The 24,319-nt window shown below is 37.6% G+C and overlaps 1 protein-coding gene across 1 annotated transcript in view; it reads right to left on the bottom strand.

Moving 5' to 3' along the window:
• Positions 1–471: 471 nt before the first annotated feature.
• Positions 472–24,319, bottom strand: part of LOC125488331 (ankyrin repeat domain-containing protein 26-like) — a gene marked incomplete at its 5' end in the record, with an annotated part of 66,424 nt that continues 42,576 nt past the window's right edge. The window contains 8 exons of the mRNA XM_048621300.1: positions 472–795; positions 2,243–2,456; positions 3,139–3,280; positions 5,842–5,869; positions 14,202–14,488; positions 21,091–21,164; positions 21,550–21,645; positions 23,060–23,365. Coding sequence (XP_048477257.1) covers positions 588–795; positions 2,243–2,456; positions 3,139–3,280; positions 5,842–5,869; positions 14,202–14,488; positions 21,091–21,164; positions 21,550–21,645; positions 23,060–23,365 — 1,355 coding nt within the window. The remainder of the gene's footprint in view (positions 796–2,242; positions 2,457–3,138; positions 3,281–5,841; positions 5,870–14,201; positions 14,489–21,090; positions 21,165–21,549; positions 21,646–23,059; positions 23,366–24,319) is intronic.

Here is a 24,319-nt window from a genome sequence, read left to right as displayed (position 1 = left end):
AATTAAATTTCAGTGTAAAATGGTGCAGAATCCCATTACAGTGCGATCTTTGCACTTCTGGACATTACCCAAGTGACACTAAAAAGCAGCTTATGCTTGAAACTAAAGGTTTTATTTTCTGCATATACAAGGTACCTTTGACATAGAAATATGTAACACAGTTCAAAAGACAACTATTTCTTAATATGCTTCAAATTGCCTTTTAGATTTCCTTCACCTTGGTCTGACTGCAAGTGGTTTAGGGAATGCAGCTGGAGAGAAAGCAGAGTGTCCCAAATTTAGAACTGGACTTGAAACATTAACTCTGCTTTTCTCCATTGATGCTGCCAGATCTGCCGAGGTCCTCCAGCAATTTCTGTTTTTGTTTCAGATTTCCAGCATCAGCATTTTTAGTTTGGTTTGTGTAAAATATCAGTTAAAGCATATTCTACAAAAATTTTAAATAATAAATGTTACAGAACTCATTTAAAGTTTTTCTTTAAGTACCTGCGTAATTTAGTAATAATTTAGTTTTCACACGTTCGAAACTCTTTTGCATCTGTGTTTTCTGGGACAAAATTCAGGAGTCTTTTTATTTGATTACATAGTTATTTTGAAATAAGTCTAACAACCTGTTCTATATTGCTGATCAATGATTTCCTTTCCATTTCCATGTTTCTTATTATTAGTTCCAATTCTTGCTTTGCTTTCAGCTCCTCACAGTACTGCAACTCCTTTTTTTGAAGCTGTTCACGGCTCTTTTCATATAACATTTCTGCAATCTTCCGTTTCTCCTCCTCTTGTTTCAGACTAAATCTTCATTCAAAAACATTAATGATCATTAGATACAAGAACTGTAATGTAAATAATATCAATACACTTCACAAATTCAATCAGATTCTGTTTTGTATACATTATACCGTCCCTGCGAGGATAACCAAAAAGCTTGAAAAAGGTTATTCTACAGATCATCATCCTACAAACAGTGGAGAATATTATTGTCTTATTAAATGACCCAAGATAACAGGCTTGTTTCTCCCCTATATTTCAGTGTAACTGATACCAGGATCATTACCAGTCTTCATAAGATGCAAAATGCTTTGGGAACATCTTCAAAGCATGAAAAGGCCCTATATAAATACAACTGCTTTCAGGAATTTGGAGGCATCTTGAAGAATACTTATTTGTCATTACCTTAACATTGCATAGGAGGAAAATGCATTTTCTACTGCTTAAAATAAATGAATGGGAAACTGCAGGGCTTTTGATATGCATTTATTTGGATATGAGGCACTTTTCTAAGGGTTGAGATTCTTAAATACCCACTATGTATTGTGCTGAGTGTACGGAGACTGAATCAATATTGCCTAAGCTAATGATTAATTTTGGATGAAAAATTTAATGGCACTCATCTATCATTTCAGTTTCTTCCAAAAGACAGAAAAAAGGAACTATTGTAAGAAGCGAACAAGTTTTTTTGATATCAAGCTTTATGAAATAATGACAAGCCTAACATTAATTGGTTAAGGAAAAAGGTGAATACAAATTTACATGAAATCAAGACAAATGCGAATGGTTTCAAATACATTTACTGACTAATGACAACAGTACACAAATTTGAGGGGGAGGGCTATATTTAAATAGAAGGAAGGCATCAGGTGGGAACCTAGCCAGCTTCTTGTCTCTGGTTTGGTAAAGTCCAGGGCAAGTCACTTGTGGATGGTCTGCAGCCAATTGATACCTTTAAGTTGGCAATTAATGCTCACTTATGGGTCACGTCTGACTATTGCTGGTGGACCTGTCACACAGAGGGCCTGAAAAGAAAATCCTTGTTGGTGTTTGCTTGAGGGCTTGATGTTAGGCACTCAGCGTTACATTGAAGGACACAGCAATGGGAAATGCAGACCATATGCTGAAAGCCACCTCCACTGCCTTATATCCTTGTTTTTGTTTTGATCCTTCTTCCACCCACAGTCACCCTTTGCTTGCATCTCTCGCTGATCTTGGTTGGTAGCTCTTAGGGAGGGTGGCATTTCTGTCCCTGGAATCCTTAATTCCAGGAAGGCTTGCCACTGGCCATTCAAGTGTGTTACTGGCACTTCATATGGCAGGGCTTTCCCAAGGGCAGCAACATAGGACTCTTACCAGCTTTATAGCCAGCTAGCAAGACCTTTGCTGTAACTCTGATTTTGGACATGTATCAAAACTTAAAATCGATCGAGATGTAGAAAACTATAACAAATAGTATATACTAGAACATTACTTGACACTATTAAAGTCAGTATCTCTCTCCATTTTCTGGCACTCCAGTTTGGATTTCATTTCTCTAGTTTTGTCCAATGCTTGATGGAGCTCTTTTCGTTCATTCTCCAGATATTTTACTTTTTCTGAAAGTAAGGCATAACGTTTCTTTTCTCGTTCAACTGCTCGCTCATATTCATGAACCAGATTTTGAATTTTCAGTAAACTTATGGAGTCTGTAATTGGAAAAAAGACATATTATAAAAATAAATTATTTCACTAATTCATTTGACAGAACATACAATTAATCAAAAAGTTAAAATTGACTAAAATCGACACCATGTATGATGCATTGCATTTATTTGTTTCTCAAGATAGGTCACAGAATGAAAATTTAAGAACAGATTGAATTCCAGCAGGGTAATGAAACGTCTGCGGAACAACAAACCAGCTCGGCAAGCCAACCAACCTCAACAGATTGAATTCCGTCACAAATAGACTTTTTTGTTTGATAATTTCTTGCATTATTCATACATATTTCTTACTTGCCTGGTATTAAGTTTTCAATTATAATAAAAATTCCATAATCTAGGTAAAAATTGAAGCTGGCAAGATTCATTCTTATTTGCTTATTGTAACCCCTCCTCATAATAAGGGGAACAAAGTTGAACAGTACCATCGGCCAACTTTGCATACAACGCACTAAGTCTCCAAATGAAAGCAAAATAAGAGAAAGAAGAAGGGTCTGAAGAAGGGTCTGAAAAAGGGTCTAGGCCGAAACGTCAGCCTTCCTGCTCCTCTGATGCTGCTTGGCCTGCTGTGTTCATCCAGCTCTACACCTCGTTATCTCAGATTCTCCAGCATCTGTAGTTCCTACTATCTCTAAGAGAAAGAGGATTCTGGATTTACCCTCCTTACCTATTGCCTCTGTATCCAGCTGTGCAATTAGCAATGGAGTATTCTTATACGCAGAACTAGGAGATTCTGATCCATCTGTACCAGTATCAGAGGACTGTGTGAGATCATCCAGATCATCAGAAATATTTACTGGTCTAGTGAACTAAGAACAGGTAAACAGAAAATTGGAATTGTGAACATATCAATAAAGTGAATAACTACTGTACAGTAAAACGTAGCATTGGAAACACTGAACAGGTTAAGTAGTAGTTGTGAAGAGAAAGACCTACTGTTTCAAATTAACGGCCTTTCAGTGGAATAGGAAAGTGGAACAGGGAAAAAAAGCTAATTAAAATGGCATAAGGGCAAATGAGGTGATAATGAAACAAGGACAGAAACCTGTTATTTGTAAGTGAATTATGTTTAAAAAAAAGTTTATCTTTACTATCATTCAGTTCTGAATAAAGTTCGTTGACCTGAAACATTAGACTTGCTTTTACTGATTGGCTTGAAATCCCTATATTTGTGGTCACTTACGAGTATAGGCCTGCATGCATGAGTAGCAGAACATCTGTAGGTATACTGTATAACACAGTTGTTTCTTGAAAAGCCTGCAGAGGATGGTGATGGGCAGGAGTTACTGCCATCCCCTCCTTGCTCTTGTACTCTACATCCCTTTTAATAAAGCTGAGAACACTGCATTCCTTACTTCCTGCTCTCTCTACCTGTCCTGACAACTTCAAAATCTGTGCACATACACAACCAAGTCCCCCTGAGCCTGTACCCTGTTTAGAATCAGACCTATTTTATATTGTTTTACAATGTTCCTACGACAAAAAGAGTATCACCTTATTCTTTTCTGCCACCTATGCACCAACTCCATCAACTTGTCAGTGCCCTTTTGAAGTTCCACACTACATTCCTCACAGTTAAAAATTCTTCCAAGTTTAGTGTCATCAGCAAATTTGGAAACTGTCACCTGCACAGCAAGATCGAAATCATTAAAATTTATGAGGAAAGGCAAGGGTCCCTACACTGACCCCTGGTGAACTTCACTACAAACTTTCCTCCAGTCCAAAAAAAATCCATTGATGATTACTCTCCACTTTCTATCACTCAGCCAATTTAGCATCCACACTGCCATCGTCCCTTTTATACCACTGCCTACAAGTTTCTTCACAAGTCTGTTATGAGGCACTATATCAAATGCCTTCTGGAAATCCACGCATACCATATCAAAGTGTGATCCTCATGAACTCTTTCCATTACCTCTTCAAAGAACTCCAACAAGTTAGCGAAACAAGATTTCCTCTTTATAAATCCATGTTGGCTGTTCCTAATCAACCCATAATCTTTCAGGTAACCATGAGATTCTCTCTCGAATAACTCTTTCCAAAAGATTCCACACTACCGAAGTTAAACAAATGGGTCTTTAATTGCTGCAATTATTCTTACAACTTTTTTTTTTCCCTGAACAAGGCCTTAATTGTGGCATTTCTTCAAACTTCTGGCACCTCCCCAGAGTCCACGGAATACTGAAATATTGTAGCCAGTGTCTCCACATGTTCTACCCTGACTTCCTTGAAAATCCTTGGATGCATATTTTGTCTGGCCCCAATGCCTTGTTAACTTAAGAGCCAACAATTCATTCATGACTTAGTAAATCCATCTTCCTTGTTAATTTCAAACCCTTCCAGTGACAGTTTCTTCCACTATCAGCATGGCCTGGGCAGCAACCTCATTTTTTTTGTAAAGACAGGTGCAAACTATTCATTTAATATCTCAACCATGCTCCTGCCTCCAGCTGGAAATCCCCTTTTTGGTCTCTGATCAGTCCTCTTTTAACCACTGTTACTGTTTATATGCCTATAGAAGACTTTGGGATTCTTCTTTATTAGACTGCTAGCCTTTTCTCATACTTCATCTTTGCGTTTCTTATTTGTTTTTCATCCCACAAACTTCAGTACTCTTGATTTTCAATTGTATTTTCTGCTTTATAGTTGTTAAAGTACAGTTTTTCTTTCCAATATTAATTTCTACCTCCTTTATCATCCAGGGAGCTCTGGATTTGTTTGCCCAACATTTCCCATTAGAGGAAATATACCTTGACTCTACCCAAACCATCTGCTCCTTGAAGGCAGCCCATTATTCAGTGACTGATCTTCTTGCCAACCTCTTATTCCAATCAATCCTGCTTAGCTTTGGTCTAGTCCAAATGAAGTCAGCTGTCCGCTAACTGGTTTTTCTTGCTCTGGGTTGTTGTCTGTCATTCTTCAACACTAACGTGAACCTTTGAGTCATATAGTAGCGAAGAGGTACTTCAGCCCGTCAAGTCTGCAACGACCTATTCACACTAATCCCACTCTCCAGCATTTGGCCCATAGCCTTGTTAAGTGTTAGCCTTGAGCTCTGGATTGCTAGTCCAATGAAGTTACCTCCCCTCCCAAATGAACATTTGTGTCCGGTGTAATTGCATGGCAGATTTAGTGTTTCATGTCAATTATATAAGCAATCTGACTCATTGGCAGCTAGAAACTGAAAGCAAAACTTCGAATACCTGAACATTTCAAGCCTGATACAAATTTCTGGCTATTAGCTCTTAAAGTTTATAAAACTGAATGCAATTGACTCTCAATTCACTGTGTGCAGTGTAAACCAATATATATTTTGAGCTGAGCTTCTGTAAATGCAAATTCACTATATGCTCAGAAGATAGACAATTACCTTTTTACTTGCAGATGACTTGAAAGGTCTGAAAAAGATATTTAAGGCGGCAGAGTGAACATTAAATTGTGAATCAAGTTCAAATGTAACCTGTTATGTCAAAAAATAACACAATTTATTTTGTTCATAATTTAGCAGAGGATGTTAAAAAGATTTTTTTCAACTTGTCATGGATCAGCGATAGCATTCTCACCTGAGTTTCATTCTAGAAGCTTAAGCAAAAATCTAGGCTAAATAACCAAGTCTTTTGTTTTCCAAGTAAACTCTCACATCTGAAATAAAAGGATTCAAAACTGCTTTCTGTTTTGAATGCCAACTAAAAGAGATGCTCTCACTTTCTCTACAAACAACAAATGAAACAGAAATTCAAGCAAAATTAAAATATGCAGCTTCTGCAAATACATTTAATCAGCAATAAAGTAAAATTGCAATACTGAGGGACAGAGGGATCTGAGGGCTCAGGTACATGAAAAATGAAAATTTAGTAGGCAGTTACAGCAAGTGATTAGGAAAGCCAGTGGAATTCTGGAATTTATAGCAAGGTTAATACAAAATGTAAAAGTAGGGGATGTTTTATCACAGACACAGAGGGCATTGGTGAGTCATTTATTGCCCAGAGGGCAGTTAAGAGTCAACCAGCTTGCTGGGGGTCTGAAGTCCCTCATAGGTCAGACCAGGCGAAGATGGCAGACTTTGTTCCTTAAAGGACATTGTGAGCCAGATGTTTTTCTTCAAAATGACAATTGACATTGTCACTGTTTGTTTAGTTTTTTTTTAAACTGAATTTAAATTTCACCACATTCCATGGTAAGATTCAGGATATGGCCCCAGAACATTACTCTGGAGTTTTGTATTACTAAGCATATTAACTCTATGCCATCACCTCCCTTTTCAGTATTGAAGCAGGTAATGGCGAGCGAAGAAGAACACAGATTAAGTAGAAAAATCAGCAAGTACGGAAACATGTCACCTTGAAATATATGATGCTTTATGGAGTAGAAGAATCAGGCAGTAAGTGAGAATAAAAAAAAGTTAGGCCATTCAAGAAAAGCACCAAGATAAGGCATCAAATTTTAATAGTCATTTTGTTCCATTTAAAAATAAAAGTTCAATACTCGTTTCTAACCAAGAGATCAACATATTTTGAGTTAAGATCTGTTTAGGTGAGTAATTTAAAACACAAAGTAAACCTCTCAGACTTCCTGAGTTCAACAACCTAACAACTCATCAGCCTTCAACGTCTGGAATTTTGTGACTCAAATAAATCCCAGTAAGCTTATGTTATTATTCCAGAGAACATTGCAAGAAACCTGTTCAGCTAAAACTTGTAAATTCAGTTTTTTTTTAAACCATTGTTATTTTCATTATGGATGTAATATCCAAATGTCTCACTGGAAATGACAAGTCCAAAAATTAAGAGAATCAATGGAAAATTGCTCTACTTCAGGAGATTATTCGGAATTCTGCGAGATGCTCAAATAGGGCTCCGTAATGAATGAATTAAATACTATGCATTTCATTTCAATTCCAGTAAAAATGCTTACAGACACAAAACCTCTGAGCTGGAGTAGACTCTTCAGCCCTTTGAGCTTGACCCATCATTCAATATGATCGTGGTTGTTCCTCTATCTCAATGCCATAATTCTGCTATCCCCCCAGACCCCTTGATGCCATTAAAGTTTAAAAACATATCTCTTTTTTGAATATAGTCTGAAACCTTGACTCTACAGCCTTCTGTGGTAGAGAATTCCACAGCTCATCAGCAAAATTAAAGAGCTGGTCATTGACTTCAGGAAGCAAGGTGAAGAGCAAGGGCATACCCGATGTCTACACCAATTGTGCTGAGGTGGAGATGATCGAAAGCATCAAGCTCCCAAGAATGATAAACACCCAAGTTGATGCTACAGTCAAGAAAGAAAAACACCTCTACTTCCACTAAGGAAATTCTGCTTGTCCATAAAGACTCATCGATTTTTATAGATGCACCATAGAAAGCATTCAATCCAGATGCAACACTGCTTGGTACGGCAACTACCCGGCCCAGGACCATTAAATACTACAAACAGTTGTGAACATAGTCCAGTCCTTCACACAAGCCAACCTTACATACATTGACAAAAACAGAAGTTGCTGGAAGCTCAGCAGGTCTGGCAGCATCTGTGAAGAAAAAAAATCAGAGTTAACATTTCGGGTTCAATGACCCTTCCTCAGAACTGCTTCCAGCAGCTTCTGTTTTTGTTCCTGATTTACAACATCTGCAGTTCTTTTGGTTTTTACCAATGTCCATTGACTCCATCTATACCTCTCACTGCCTTAGGAAGGCACGCAACATAATCAAAGACCCCTCCCACCCCAGTTATAATCTCTTCCAACCTCTTCAGTCAAGCAGAAGATAAAAAAAAAGCTTAAAAACACATACCAACAGATTCAAGATCAGTTCTTCCCCACTGTTATCACCCGAATAGACCTCTCAAATTTTAAAATTTAAATGCTAAAGTTACTGTATGTGCACCTTCTCTGCAGCCATAACATTGTATTCTTTGCTCTGTTCTATTACCCTAATGCACTTTGCATGGTATGATCTGCCTGTATCGCATGCAAAATAAAACCTCTGTACCTCGATACCTGTGACTCATGACACTTTGACTGAAGAAATTTTTCCTCATCTCAGTCCTAAATGGCCTACCTCTTAGCCCAAGACTGTGACCCCTGGTTCTAGACTCCCCACCCAGGAGAAACATCTGTGTATCTAGTTTGTTTAGCCCTATCAGAATTTCATATGCTTCAATTAAATCCCCTCTCAACCATCTAATTTCTAATGAATATATAGGACAGTCCTTGGTATCAGCTGACTGAATCTCTGCTGCACTCTTCTGCTTCCCTCCATTTCACCTGACGAAGGAGCAGCACTCCGAAAGCTTGCAATTTCAAACAAACCTTTTGGACTGTAACCTGGTGTTTTGTGACTTCTGCGCCCCTATCAGTGTCATGTTTAACTGCAGCAAGACATCCCCATTTCTGAATTTAAATATCTGTAACAAAGGCCAATATACCATTTGTCTTCCTAACTGCCTGTTGCACTTGCCTATCTACTTCATTGTCTTATGTTCAAGGACACCAAGATCCCATCAAACACTCAGATTTTCCCAATATTTAAATAATACCCTTCCTTTCTATTTAACTGTTATCTAATATACCATTTCTTTTTCAGAGTTTTTCCAATACAGTTTCCCAGATCTGTATCTACCTCTCTTGCCAGTCCCTTATTGCTTTTCTCCAATCGGGTTTCTACACTTCCCATGCTACTATAACTGCTCTCAGATTAATGAATATCATCCTGTGACTTGACTAATAAAGTATGTTATTCCCTCCTTAATAACCTCAACTTCTTTCCATCGTAAGGTCAGCTGATGACTGCATAATGTTAACTACCTGAACAACTCCTTAGAAACTGAAGGAGTCTGTGTCCAAATGCAACAAGACCTAGACAATATACAAGCTTGGGCTGAAAAGTAGCATCTAACATTCCTATCACACAAATGCCAAGCAATGACCATTTCCAACTCTCAATCCACCCACTGCTCCTTGTCATACAATTGCATTACCATCACTGAATCCCCCACTAACAACCTGGGGGTTACTACTGACCAGAAACTCAACTGGACTCACCACATAAATACAGTGGCTACAAGAGCAGGCCAGAGACTAGGAATACAGCATCAAGTAACTCACCTCCTGATTCCACAAAGCACTGTCTGCCATCTGCAAAGGCACACATCAGAAGGGTGATGGAATACTCTCCATTTACCTGGATGAGTGCAGCTCCAACAACACTCAAGAAGTTTGACAATCTGGGACAAAGCAAAGCAGTCTGTTTGACTGGCATCACATTCACAAATATTCATTCCTCCACCACTAATGTTCACTTGCAGCAGTATGTACTATCTGCAAGATGCACTGCAGAAAATCATCAAACGTTCTGAGACAGCACCTTCCAAACCTATGGCCACTACCATCAAGAAGGACAAGAGCAGCAGGTTCAAAGGAACACCACCCCCTGCAAGCTCCCCTCCAAATCATTCACCATGCTGTCTTGGAAATATTGCTGTTCTTTCAGACTTACTGGGTTAAATCCTAGAAATCCCGCCACAAAGGCACTGTGGGTCTACCTACAACACATGCACTACAGTGGTTCAAGGAGGCAGCACAGCACACCTTCAAGGGCAACTAGGACGGGCAATAAGTGACGGCTCAGCTAGCGACATCCACGTTCATGAGTGAATTAAAAAAAAAAAACTGAAAAAGGACCTTTGCCCAAGTCTCCTCTTGATGGTTCCACTTTATCTTTCCAATCATAGCCTGATTTTTTCTCCAGCTGTCAAAACATTCATCTATATTTGGCACACCTCAAGACTTAATTACTCTAATATTCTGCTGTCTGCCTCATTACTCTTCACAATTTCAGCTCGTCCAAAACACTGCTCCATATGCCAAATTTTATATCACTTCATACTCCACAAACCTTTTTGCTTACAATCAGGTTCCATCTCCCTTAATGTCTTAAATTTAAAATCCATTAATCAGCTCAAGTACCTAGAAAATAATATAATATATTTTCACAAGTGTATAATTATACAACTTGGAAAGAAAGCCTATCTGTAAAACAGACAATTTTACTAAACAGATCCCAGAAGAGTCATGCCAACCTTTGTGGATTTTGGCTGGTATTTGACTGTACTCATCTCAAAGAAATCACAAGAGATCTAAGCTTCAACGAACATTTCCATTGGCAAACAGAAACACCTTGACAATGTAGGAGCAAATTACTGTAGACGCTGGAATCTGTACCGAAAACAACAAATGTTGGCGATGACATCAGGTCAGACAGCATCCATGGGGAGACAGTAAGCTAATATTGAGTCTAGATGACTCTTCATTGGAGCTGAGGTGAAGTGAGGAGGGGACAGCATTCATGCTATAGTTTGGGGTGTGGGTAGTGGGTGTAGGGTGCTGGTGGAGAAAAGATGTTGATAGTTCAGGTTAAGTGATCAGAATGTGAGAATGGCAGAACAATGGTGTGTCTTCTGCCAGATTTGAAAGCAGAGACACTGGCATGGGAGCAGGGGACAGAAGACATGATTCTCGCATTCCATCACTTAATCTGAACTATCAGCATCTTTTCTCAACCAGCACCCTACATCCATTTCACTACCCCCAAACTAAAGCATAAATGCAGTCCCCTCCAAACTTCATTTCAGCTCTGACAGAGTCATCTAGACTGAAAACATTAGCTTGCTCTCTCTCCATGGATGCTGTCTGACATGCTGTGATCTCCAGCAATTGCTGTTTTCAGTACACCCTGACAATGGTCTCCTGAAGATGTGTCCAGTAGAAATAACCTAACAACGAGAACCATCTAAACTAATGGTGGAGACCTAACAAAAGTTCAGCAAATTAAACCCAGGGTGAAAAAAATGTCTATGAGAAGAAAGTAAGGAGAATGAGTCTGTACTCTTTAGATTTTAAAAGACTTGGCTGACTTGAAGATGCCACAGAGAACAAGGTAGTAAGGTTGGAACTCATTGTGAAGGTCAGTAGCAAGACTGCGGTACTACGTTTCTGGATGCAGCACTAGACAAGGTTTAGCGATCTAACTGGGGAGAAAAGTGGATGGAATAGCATATTCAAGAACACCTTAAAGTGCATCTTTCCCAAATTGCAACTCTACCTAAAATGCTAACTGCTGTACTTCATTCTTCATACCAATTTCCCTTTCAAGCGCGCTCATCCACCTGTCTGATGATTAGTATGGACACTTCGCTTCAAACTATTGCAGGTAAACCTAACCCTTAGTGTCATCCTCTGCAAATGTTGTCTCTGACCATTATCTACTCCATTGTTCTTGTCTCTTTACACATAGCACTAGAGAAAGCAGAGTTCAGAAGATGCCCCTACAGTCATCTCCATTCCTACTGTTGTAGAGACACTGGAGATGAATGAAATCTCAGTGAAGCTGACCTGCTGACAAATATCACACAACATGAAATTTAACATGCACCCGTATTGACTTGATGTCAGTAGCTCTGAAATTTGACAGTATGGAAAATGACAATTTAGCATAATCTTATCTTGACAGTTCAAATTTATGTCTTTTAACCCAGAGGCCCTTCATGTATCGTAACAGGTGTTGCAGGAGGAGGAAGACGACTTCTCAAAGAAAGTCATGTATTTGAAGGTCACTTACACACAGTACTCCAGAACAAATGCACGTGCCTTAGTAGTAGCAGCAAGGCAAGTCTTTGGATTCTCACATGGAATCTCCCCCAGTTAATTGATCTTCCTCTCAACTGCTCTTTGTAGTTTTGCATAGTCAGCCAAAATTTTATTGATACAATGATCACTGTTCCCTAAGTGTTCTAATACTGAAACTTGATCTACTTAGCCTACCTCCTTCTCAAGAACTAGGTCTAGCAGTGCCTCCTTTCCTGTCGAGGCTGAAAAATTCCAAGAAGTGTAGGAATGAGAATGGACATGGTAATCATTGTTAGTTGAAATAGGTGTTCCTCCTAAGAGGAAGTCGACAAATGAAGCCTGGTAGAACGGATCATGTAGCACAGGTAGAACAAGAAGAGTGGAGCTATCAAGACATTTGGAAGATAGGATGATCAGCAAACTTTTAACATTTCCTTTGAATTTCTGACGATTGCAGAGATGAGTAGGGTAATTGTCATGGCAGCAGCAATTTTGAAAAAGGATTTTTCAAGCCTCATAATTATCTAAGTTCCTTTCCTACCATTCGTTCAGGGAAAACTCATGATGGCAACGTGAGGGGATTGGAGTGGGAGTGAGAATATTAATTCGAAGAAAAATACAGAAAGCAACTTTATAAAAATCTGAAAGGGAGTGCACATGTTTTAGAAGTGGAAAACTGCATTCAAAACAGATACCAGATTCAATTTACACTTCAGGTCACTATTAGAAACACACAAACTCAGTCACAGAGATGCAAACATACAGACATGTTACTGCTTTCCAACTATTTTCCAGAGTAATTCTGGTAATACATTTAAGACTTTGGCTACTGGCATGTGCATTAATATTTGGGAAACTTAACCTTTCAATTGCTATCACGTCCACAGAAGTTCTGTTTCTCTATGTCAAGCCATTTGGTAAGTTTTCAGTTCACGCTCTATGATGCTGAAACAAACACTATTACAGTAATTAAGCTGACAATGAAACCAGATAACTCTATTGAGAATTTCAAATAAAATTTTAAGGAGGAATGCAATTAGTGCAGTGAATTCAACCTTATTTCAATGGAATGAAATCTCAACTGTCCACTAAGGGTGAGTGTAATATGAAAGACAGATCTGGGCAGTCTCCATTCAAGTCCAACTGAACAGCAATCTGCTTACAGCACAAATAAGTCAGAGTTAGACCCAAATGTTAACTTCACCCTTTTGCTCACAGACACTGACTGATCAGCTGTTTCCAGTATCTTTTGGATTACAAAACTGTTTCCAATTTGGCACCATTTTATAAACTCTCAAACTAAGCTAGTGCAAGAAATGGAAAATCTCATTAGCTCAACAGTGTTGGGGGTAATGCATTGTATGGCAACATAGTTTGGCCTTAACTTTGCAGATCTTTGTGTTACACCTGATCGAAGAGTATTTGATGCTAAGATTTTTGTCTAACAGAGAAAAAAAAATAGTTCTAAGGGCCAACCCAAACAAATCCCACTTTTCTCAACAGAAAATATTTTTAAAAATAAACAAACATTCTGATACTAATTGTTACAGCACATATTTTATCAATAACTTCAATTTTATATCATCATCTACACAGGTTAATAATTTCATATGAAAACAAACTTTTAAAACCATTTATTTTTCTTTCCTATTGGTGCCTGCTATCTAGATTTAAAAGCTAATCTTTTGACTTAAAAGTCCAAACTATGCAAAATGACCTGGCCTTATCCTAAAATTAATCATATTAAATATTTAAACTTTGGTAGGGCATTCTATTACATGGAACATGCTAATAGTTTGAATAGCACAATAAAGGATTCAATTAACTTTAAAATTAAAACAGAAGTTACTATCTACAAGGTGTGCTTAGCTAATTACTTTTAAAAGCAAAATTGATGCAGCACATCGTTTTGATTGTATCTATGTTGTCACACAATAGACTTGTCTTTTTGAAGTGAATCTGAAGCAGTAAAACAACTGGGGACTATCAGGAAATTACACTGCAGCTGTCAAACAAATTGCCATGTTGGTGCTAAATATCAATATTAAGTGAAAAAGATCCTTGTTATGATTATTAAAGTATTAAACCATACAGAATAATTAACTCACCCTTTGAAAATAGGTCTTCTTGTTCTGTCTTTCTTAACAAAATTTTCCCTTTGTGTTTCTTTGTCCAACTTCGAAGTTATATTGGTTTGTGACTGTTTCAATGAAGCTCCGCGTTCCTTAGCCAACTTCAAATCAAGTCTTTCGTTATTTTGCAGCTGGATGGATTTCTCATGCGGTAGTTTCTGCTTTATGCTCCAGCTGTTCTCATCTTCTGCTGATTCAGAATTGCCTAATTTATCATCTTTGTTTCTTCTTTGATTTTGAAAATGTTTATTTTTTTCTTCAACCTGAAAACATGCAAAAGGGTTTTTTTTTAAATGGTCAACAACCCTTACTTAGTAGCCAAAATCAGTCTTTAAAGTATTACTTAAATAATGCTAGTGTGATTACACAATGTCAGTTTCACAAATTTACTGTACTTTGCAATCAGTATCTACTCTAGAAGGTAGTCATACAAATCACAATGTTTCAATTCCACTTTGTGGAGTGTACAATAAATAAATTTCTTTCCCCTGTACCAACACACAGAGCTTGAGTGCATTAAAACTCCAACCCAACTAACCACCTCAAAAGGATTTTTATCTCATGCATTTAAAAAAATGCATCATGTGGCCCAAGACATCTTCTGTACAATTAGATATTATACTGTATTAGAACAGTATTTCAGAACATATCTCAAAGTTTGTGGGCAAACAAAATAGACTTGAAATTACATCATGAAGTACTAAATTCTGCCCATCATGAATGGGCAAAGATCTTAACCTGTTTAAAGCTAAATCTCAAATCGTACCTGAATTCAGAACTATCATCAAATACTGCGACATTTCAATAACAATTAAAGTGCCTAAAGTAGGATTTTAAAAAGTTACAGACATGGAGTTTCTGTTAAGGCAAATTCAGCAAAATGCATTCACATTGTGACTAATGCCCTACCAGTGTCGCCTGGGGAGTTACACCCACTAAATATATTTGTACAAGCCTGAACATAAATTTTTCATGAATAAGTGCATTTAGTGTAAATCAATTGTTGTTGTTTGGGGAGATGTCCAGGTGTAAGGTAAGTTACAGGAATTTAAAGTGCTACAATCATTTTTCATTTCATTCTGCCCATATTAAGTTAGTGCCTTCGTGAAAATTCATACAGATCTTTGCTCAGAGTGGCAATGCTCTTGTCTTTTTCAAAAATTTTTTGGTAAGATGTGGGCACTGAGAGTTGGCCAAACCTAACTGCCCTTGAGCTGAATGGTTTGCTAGGCCATTTCAGACGGCAGTTAAGAGGCAACCTCATTGCTATGCAGTTAGAGTACCATGTAGGTCAGACTAGGTAAGGATGGCAGATTTCCTTATCCAAAAGGATATTAGTGAATAAGATAGAGACTAATGACAATTGATAATGGTTACATGGTTGTCATTAGGCTAACTTTTAATTCCAGATTTTTATTGAACTCATTGTATCATCTGCCATGGTGGGGCTTGAATCCATTTCCTTGGAACACACTGGATTATTAGTAATTACTACTCCTATACTGCCTCCTATTCTCTTCTTTCAATGGTTTCATTCCGTCCTTTTTCTGTCAGTTTATAGTGGAATATTCAAATGTGCGAAGAGTAATTTAGATAAGGCTTCCATCAATAACTGCACACAACTATGGGCAAAAGTGTTATTTTCACATTTGCACCATGATCTGAATTTTCAGTCGCTTGGAATAACTGATGCCAGGTAAGCTGAAATCTATTCTATGTTTATAAAACAAAAACAAAGCAACAAACCAAGAGAAATCAGAAAGGTAGAGTGCCTACTTTAATCTGAAGGGTGTGATGGTGACATAAAAACAAATAATTCATGAAAGAACAGGGAAAGGTCAATTACTGCAAAGATGAAACTATAGAAATGCAAGATGCAGTGTCAAGTACACAGACAGGGTTCGTTCAAATGTATAAATTAGAAACGCATTTCAAAAATACACACACACATGGCTGCAGTATGTTTCTTTTCATGCTAGGCTACCATTACTTATGATTTTCCAAATAATAACGCCATGCAGCAGGCAAATTGTACATGACTAAACACTAAGCTCCACAACCCCCTCCCCACCGGAATACAGCTTTGAATTAGGTTTCCTGTAACTTCATAGATCAGCAACAGATTTCGCTTTATCTTCAGCCATACATATTGCAATTTTTGCATAACAAATCTTCAATTGTGGCATGGAAACAATTATGGTTTTATCATCATCAAAATCCAATTGATTTAATGTTGAAAAAGTAAGCAACACCATAAAAGTGGTTTAGCATAATGTAAGCAAAATTACAATTAACTCCACTACACTGTAATTCAAACACGTCTACCTGACTCAATGATTAAAAACTTACCCAGCAGAAAATAAACTATCATTTCCTTTCTCAGCACAACAGGAATGCAACAAGTTGAAAAGTCATATCACCAGAAAACCAAGCAATGTTAGTTTCAAGCACACTTCCTGTCAAAGTAGTTGAAATGAGGAAAATATTACAGTCAAAACAGGAGTGCTTACATACATAATGGGGGACTATTACGGAAACATCTACCTCTTTTTGTAGCTGTGCTTTCTTTTTCTCCAAAGCCAGGAATACTACTTTCAGCATTCCTACCTCATTCTTAAATCGTTGCATATCTCCCTCTAATTTTTCATCCAAGTATGGTGTTGCAGCTACTACAGAGGGCAACTGGGTGCTTCTTGGACTGTGCTCCAAATCATCTATTTGGGCCTGGAGATTTCTTACATTAAGATGAGTGGTACAGTTGGACACATCTTGCCTTCTTGTTGGCGAATACTTAACCAATTCTGTACTATGCTTCAGAGGTTTTTCTGAAAAATCAGGATTCTTGTTATAAGAACTTGTTTTATCAGTACCAGTGTGTAATTTAAGTGAATCATCATCTGCATCAGAGTCTATATCAGTAACATAACCAACAACATCAGTTTCTTGTTCCCTTAACACGGACAATTCCACCTTTTTTACATGATATTCTTTAGTTGTCTCCCATGTCAACTCTTTTGACTCACTAACTTCCTCAGGTGCACAAGCATGTCCCAAGCTACTTTCATCGATATTTACTGCTAGTTTTGATTCAGGCGCTCGATGGAATGTTTGATGCTCATCTCTCACATCTGTTGGCTCTGTACACAAATCTTCCAATTCCTTTTGCTCTGGAATTTGAAGAACAACTTTGTGGTCATATTCATCACATCTACTCTCCTCTTCTAGTTCTTCTTCTATAGCAGTGTCTTCATTATTCTTAAGACCTGCAATTACAACTTCTTTATCAGATTCACTGCTCAGGTATTTTCCACTAAAATCTTCTGAATATTCCATAGTAATTGCACCATTCTTGCTTTGTCGAAGTTCTTCAAACCTTTGTTTCAGCTCAACTGTCAGAGTTTCTAGATGAGATGCTATTTCGCCATTTCCATTTTCAATCCAGACTTTCAAATATCTTTTCTCCAAGGCCAGTTCACTCATTTTATTTATCCCCATATCTTCAGCACTGTCGCTACTATCAAAATCATGCCCTTCATGCAGGTTGACTTTTTCAGCCTTTTGGTCAGCCAAAACTTCTTCATGGGTTTGATGTGTAAATTGGGAGCTCTGGGAGGGCAATTTGTCATCGACACTGGTTGTTTCTAAAATATGTTTATCCTTGTGAAAGCATGCGAAACAGGTAGAGAGAGATCAGGCATCATTACCAAATCAATGATCAGTATGCACTGGATTATGCAGAAAAACACTTCATAATAATTAATAAAGTAGTACATTAGATTTGTGAACAAAGAAATACCACACACAACATATTCAATGCATCTATTATTTTACAACCTTAAGAACCTGATACATACATAAATAAAATGTTTCATTTAAATTAGAGATACATGAAGTACCTCATTAGGAGATGCTGGGAATTGGGTCTCAATACTTCTCAATTGATTTCTATCATTTGTATTGTTATCTTCAAATCCAGTACAGTATTTTGCATATCAGCCATGACAATGATTTGCCAATTAATTTCAGCTATATGGAACATTTCCTTATTTTGTTGAATGGCCTTATTCTGTAGTTTACATTTATAATTGTATGCCTGCCTTCTTCATACAATTTAGTATACATGTTAAAAGTTAGTTCAATTTGGCAGGTGGAATTTTTTTTAAACATACAACATTTTTTGACTATTCATTGCCTTCCCCATTTTTACTTAACTTTAAAAGAATAAATCAAACTTTCTTTAATGATTTACTTGTACATGTTGAATTCACCGTATTATTTCTACTTCTGGACAGAACTAGACCCTGTGATCATATCAGAGGTCAGCAGTTCTTTCAAGAATCATTTAACAGTGATAATTCTCCAATGAATAAAGCCATTCTAACATCTCACTGTTTAAAAAAATTATAAAGTAAATAACTCAATGAATACTGGTCACCAAAATGAAATCAAAAGTACTTCAAAGCAGTGTTTTTTTTTTTAAAAAAGACGTACAGTAAAATGCAAAAGCAAATCACTTCATTAAAAAAATTTTTAACAACAACATAATAGGTGCAATTTACACTATTTTACTTGAATACCCACAGTCTTCATTTAACCTATTGCAGTACTATACGATAACACACTTGGTTGGCCCTAAATTAATCAAAAAACCTAATTGTAATAAAGAATTGGAAGCAAATTATTTGAAACTCTTGTATATTTCACCCCCAAGTCAGCAGCCAAAGTACACGGTGCACATTATCATGATATTACTAAGTATCGATACTTAAAGAAAAAGTGTTTGCTAATTTTGAAAGAAAATGTTACAGTGCAGAATGAAATCAAGAAAATGTACACTTGGGTGCATCCTTCCATAGCAACGTTATATGCCTAAAACAATAATATACAGCAATAAAAAGTTAATAAAATCAAACATACACTCTACGAAAAGGTATGTTTATTGGAATAATGTTCACTGAGAGACCCTTGAGCCACATACTGATCCTCCTGTTCATTACCTCAGTCAGAGTTACTACAGCACGGAAACAGACTCCAGTCCAACTCATCCATGCTGACTAGATATCCTAAACTGATCTCGTCCCATTTGCCAGCATTCGGCCTATATCCCTCTAAACCCTTCCTATTCAGGTACTCATCCAGATGCCTTTTAAATGATGTAATTATACCCAACACCACCACTTCCTCTGGCAGCTCATTCCATACACACACCACCCTCTGTCTTAGACACTTCCACTTCCTCCCTCCCCAATGAAGCCCTTCTCATTCTGCCATTCACTTCATCCCTCTCGTCCACATGAAGTGTTCAAGAGAGGAAAACTGTGGTGGAAGGGTCAGGAACAGCGAGGTAAGAAGAAACAGTAGGTTATGAAGAATCAGTAGCAATCTTTGGGTTAGTTGGGTTAAAGGAAAGCAATATGTTTTCTCAATGAACCTCATAGGTTCAAGAATATCAGAAAACATAGCTTCAGTTGGCATGCCTTTTTGGCAACATACTGGGATAGCTGCAAAGTAGCGATAGAAGTAACTAATGCGTTCCTATTCTATCTATCTTCCATTTTCATAGAATCAGTGTGGAAACAGACCATTCGGCCCAACAAGTCCACACTGTCCCTCCGAAGAACATCCCACCCAGACCCGTTCCCCTACCCCTACATTTCCCATGTCTAACACACCTAACCTAAACATCTCTGGGCACTATGGGCAATTTAGCATAGCCAATCCACCCACTCTGCACATCTTTGGATTGTGGGAGGAAACCGGAGCAACTGGAAGAAACCCACACAGACACGGGGAGAATGTGCAAACTCCACACAGACAGTCGCCTGTGGCTGGAATCAAATCTGGGTTCCTGGCACTGTGAGGCAGCAGTGCTAACCACTGAGCCACCGTGCCGCCCCAGAATATTATCTGGGTCTCTGGATTAACAGTCTAGCAATAATACCACTCGGCTATTGCCTCCCCTGCATTATGCACAAAATACTTGCTTTATTTCTCAATCTAAACAATTAAAAAATGCTACTTGTGACCTGATTAAAATTTTCCAATAGCCCCACTGTCTAGAAAAATAGCAAGTGGCAAACAGGACATCCAGACGGGAATGTAAATACAGTAAGTTCTATAACAGCTCTCATAATTCATTCACACCATAATGGTTTTGTCTTATGATACTAATACCACGCGATGCTACATTTTCTGACGCAATACAAATTTTTTAAAAACGTTTGTTAACAAGCAAGCATTCTCCACATAGGTAATAAATAGAAAAAAATCATTGGAACTTTAATTCAAGTACACAAAGATCCAGTGGATGCATATCTGTGAACCCAGATGCATCAAAAGTAGAATCTAGCAATTACTGAAAAGATAGTTTGTAACTTGAATAGTAAGGAAAATAGCTATAAAAGAAAAGCCCCGTTGTAGTTATTGCAATTGGTTAGCAAAATTCATTATCTATTTGAGAGTTGTGCCAATATTACTTTCAAATCTTGGTTGGTCATCAGGGTAAAAATTAACTCTCTAATTGCCTCACTATTTAATATTGCACTCAATCATTAATTGCGGAAGGTTCAATCAATGCAAGCTTGCGCATCTGGTTTAACATATGGAGTTTATATCAAGTTACAAACAATGCACTATTTCTGGATGGAAAGTGCTACACCTAGATTGAGGTAATACAAACAGATACTTTCGTAAATTGTATTTTAAATTACTGGATAATTTATTTTACGTAAACCATACAGTGTTTCTATTTGCAATTTAAAAAGAATTCATTTTTGCATTTTAAAAAATTCAGCAAAATGCAATACCAAATTTGCATACAGAAAGCTAATAAGTTTACTATCACAGTCATTGAGGAGTACCTCACCTTCTCCACTTTCCAGTCATATTTCTCTTTTTCATCATCTTCATCTTCTGATAGAGATATTTTCATGTCAAACTCTGAAGGTACATTTACAAATGTATCAATAGCTTAATAGATACATTTTTAAGAGGTGCATAAATGTCTCTAGTCGATATGAAACAAATTGCGATTGAAGCAGACACAACTGAGAAATTAAATGTGCCACCATTTTCGTGTAGTTGGGACAGACAAGTATTTTGCAGCCCACAGCTGAATTGCTGACTATATTATTAAATAGCAATTTAACTGATATTATTGCAGGCACAAAAATCAGCAAATCGTCTGTTACTGATAATAATAAATGTATTTTAGGAAACAGCACAAGGTCAATATTCAAGTCACAGCTATTAAATTCTGGAAAAATAGATTAACTTTTCTTTGCCAAAGGAAAGATGAGTGAAGATCAAGTGTGTTTCTTTTTACCTTGTTGGCCAGAAGTTTGCACTTTTGGATTCTCATGTTCTACAGGCACCCTTTTCCCCATGGCAATATCCTTTTCCTCTGAATTCCAATCAGTTTCTAATTTGAAAGAATGCAACAAGTCAAATAAAAAGAGTTATATTGTTTAATTTTCAACTTGAAAATACACAAATTATTCAAAATCAGTGATGAATGAACACTTTAGGTTAGATACAAGATTTTCTTTTTGTTCCACAAAAGGCAATTTATTCAGTAGGCAACTAGCCGTAGTGCTTAACACAAATTGGAAAGTCAAAATCCTGTGATATTTCTCTGGGTCCAAAACATGACCCAACAGAAAATACCATCAATATGATAACATTAGACAACCAATTATGCAAAATCCTGTTTTGACAAAAATAACAGTATATAAATTTTACCAATGTTGAAGGAATTAGTGATAAAAACAGAAAATGCTGGGTATACTCAGCAGATCTGGCAGCAGAGCAGCTACTTCAGATACAAGTTCACAACTGTTAATTTTTTCTCTCTCCACAGATAATACCAGACCTGCTAAGTACTTCTAGCATTTCTAACATCCTCAGTGTTTTGCTTCACTTTTGCACCAAAAGTGAATTACTCACACTTCTTCATTCTATTCCATATTTGAATGTACTTTGAATGGAGTCATACCACTGCTTTAAGAACAAAAGCAACAAGAATAAATTGGTCCCTTGAGCCTGCTCCCTCAGTGAACACATTTGGAGCCGATCTTGCGTCTTAAACCCACTTTCTTGTTTATTCCCTATAATTATTTGATTCTAAGCAGCCAAAAATCTGCCCATCTCAGCTTTGCATGTACTTGATAATGGAGTGTCCATTCCAAAAATGGACATCACGTGAAGAAATTCCGAAATGACTACTCCCTTGTCCTGAGGCTATGGTCCTAATCTGACTTGATATAGTATCATCTAATTTTCAACGTCTTTTAAAATTCCAATCCCACAATTTACAGTAGGTATCTTTTGACTGCATTCAAACGTTTACCTCACAATTCTATAACAAAAATTTGTGATCTCGTTTGCTTCTTGAGATTACCTTACATTGAAACAAATTCATTGTAAAAGTGACAACACTGAATATGTTTGAATCATAGAATCCCTAGTGTAGAAACAGGCCCTTCAACCCAACAAGTCCACACTGACACTCTGAGCAGCTCACTCTGACCCATCCCCCTAACCTACACATCCCTGAACGCTACGGGCAATTTAGCATGGCCAATCCACCTAGCCTGCACATCTTTGAACTGTGGGAGGAAGCTGGAGCACCTGGAAGAAACCCATGCAGACATGGGGAGAATGTGCAAATTCCACACAGACAGTCGCCTGAGGGTGGAATCGAACTCGGGTTCCTGGCGCTGTGAGGCAGCAGTGCTAACCACTGAGCCACCGTGTCACCCATAAATGTGTTTGCATTTAGGACTTCTCATTAGTGTCTAATACTCAAGTATAAAACAAAACATCACCTTACATACCATTTTTATTTTCCAATTTAACTGATGTCATATTTTTGAGTTCAGGCTCAGGAGAACCTTGATATTGCACTGAAGGATGTGCAGTCAACTTAGTTTTCAATGAATCAGGTGACTGTGACGTTCCATGGATACACGTGGTCTCTTCAGAATTTGACTTTGGTTTGCTTTCGAGGCTTTTTGATGATTCGGCTGAGTGGAATGTTGCTTTGCCATCATTTGTAATTGGTTGCACTTGTGGCACAGAACTAAACAGGTTAGGTGATACGTTTTTGCCTGAAACACTGAAAGAGTCCCAGTCTGAGGCATCTATAAAAGAAACATCCATATCTTATTGCCAAACTTTATAAACTCAATTTCCACTCCAGCATTTGTAAATAATGAGGTTTATACTGCTGCAATCTGGAAGTACGCCACATTTTAAAGGTATGCCATCTGAAGCACCTGTCAGCTCCGGCAAGCTGTTCAAAAGAAAGAGGTGGGTTCTGCTGTCCGGAATGACATTCCTCGCTCAATCACTATCATCAAACACAGATCAAAATGGGAACAGAAACATGCTGTGTGTTCCTTGTGCCTGTTTCACCATTCGATTTGACCGTGGTTGATCTATACCTCAACTCCACTGGGATGACTTCGTTCCATATCTTTTAATGCCCTTATCTAAAATAATCCTAGTTCTGAGATTTTCAACTGGCCTTGCCTTAGCAGCATTTTGGCGGAAAAAAACATGCTCCAGATTTTCACTTTTCTATGTATGAAGGGGCATTCCCTGGCATCACCCTTGAATGATTCAGTCTTGTTCTGGATTCTTCAACAAGAGAGAACAGCTTCTCTTTACACCCCCTGACAAATCCAAACATCTTAAAACACTTAATATACTCGCCCCTTAATCTTGTAAACTCAGGGAAATGGGATATTTAATTCATTGTTTGCTTAAACCATGTGCAAGATGGCTGCCACATATACTTGCATGAGTCAACAGATTTCGAAATAATACATTGAGAAAAACAGTCTGCATATTTCAGAGGTATAAATTATTGTATAAATGCGCACCTTTGTTCAAATAGAAGACCAGCATTGATTCCAGTTTGGTATGATTCTCTCATTATTTAATAAATTACAGCAATTGTCATTTCCTTAATTTGCTACCTCACACCCTGAAAAAAAAAGTTTCATGTATTAAAGTGTAGAGCTGGATGAACGCAGCAGGCCAAGCAGCATCAGAAGAGCAGGAAGGCTGATGTTTCGGGCCTAGACCCTTCC

Source organism: Rhincodon typus, unplaced genomic scaffold (assembly GCF_021869965.1).
Source record: "Rhincodon typus isolate 14 unplaced genomic scaffold, sRhiTyp1.1 hic_rhity00000431, whole genome shotgun sequence".
Taxonomy (NCBI): Eukaryota; Metazoa; Chordata; class Chondrichthyes; order Orectolobiformes; family Rhincodontidae; genus Rhincodon; species Rhincodon typus.
Note: the sequence above shows the minus strand (reverse complement) of the source record. Positions and strands in the feature narration are given on the sequence as shown.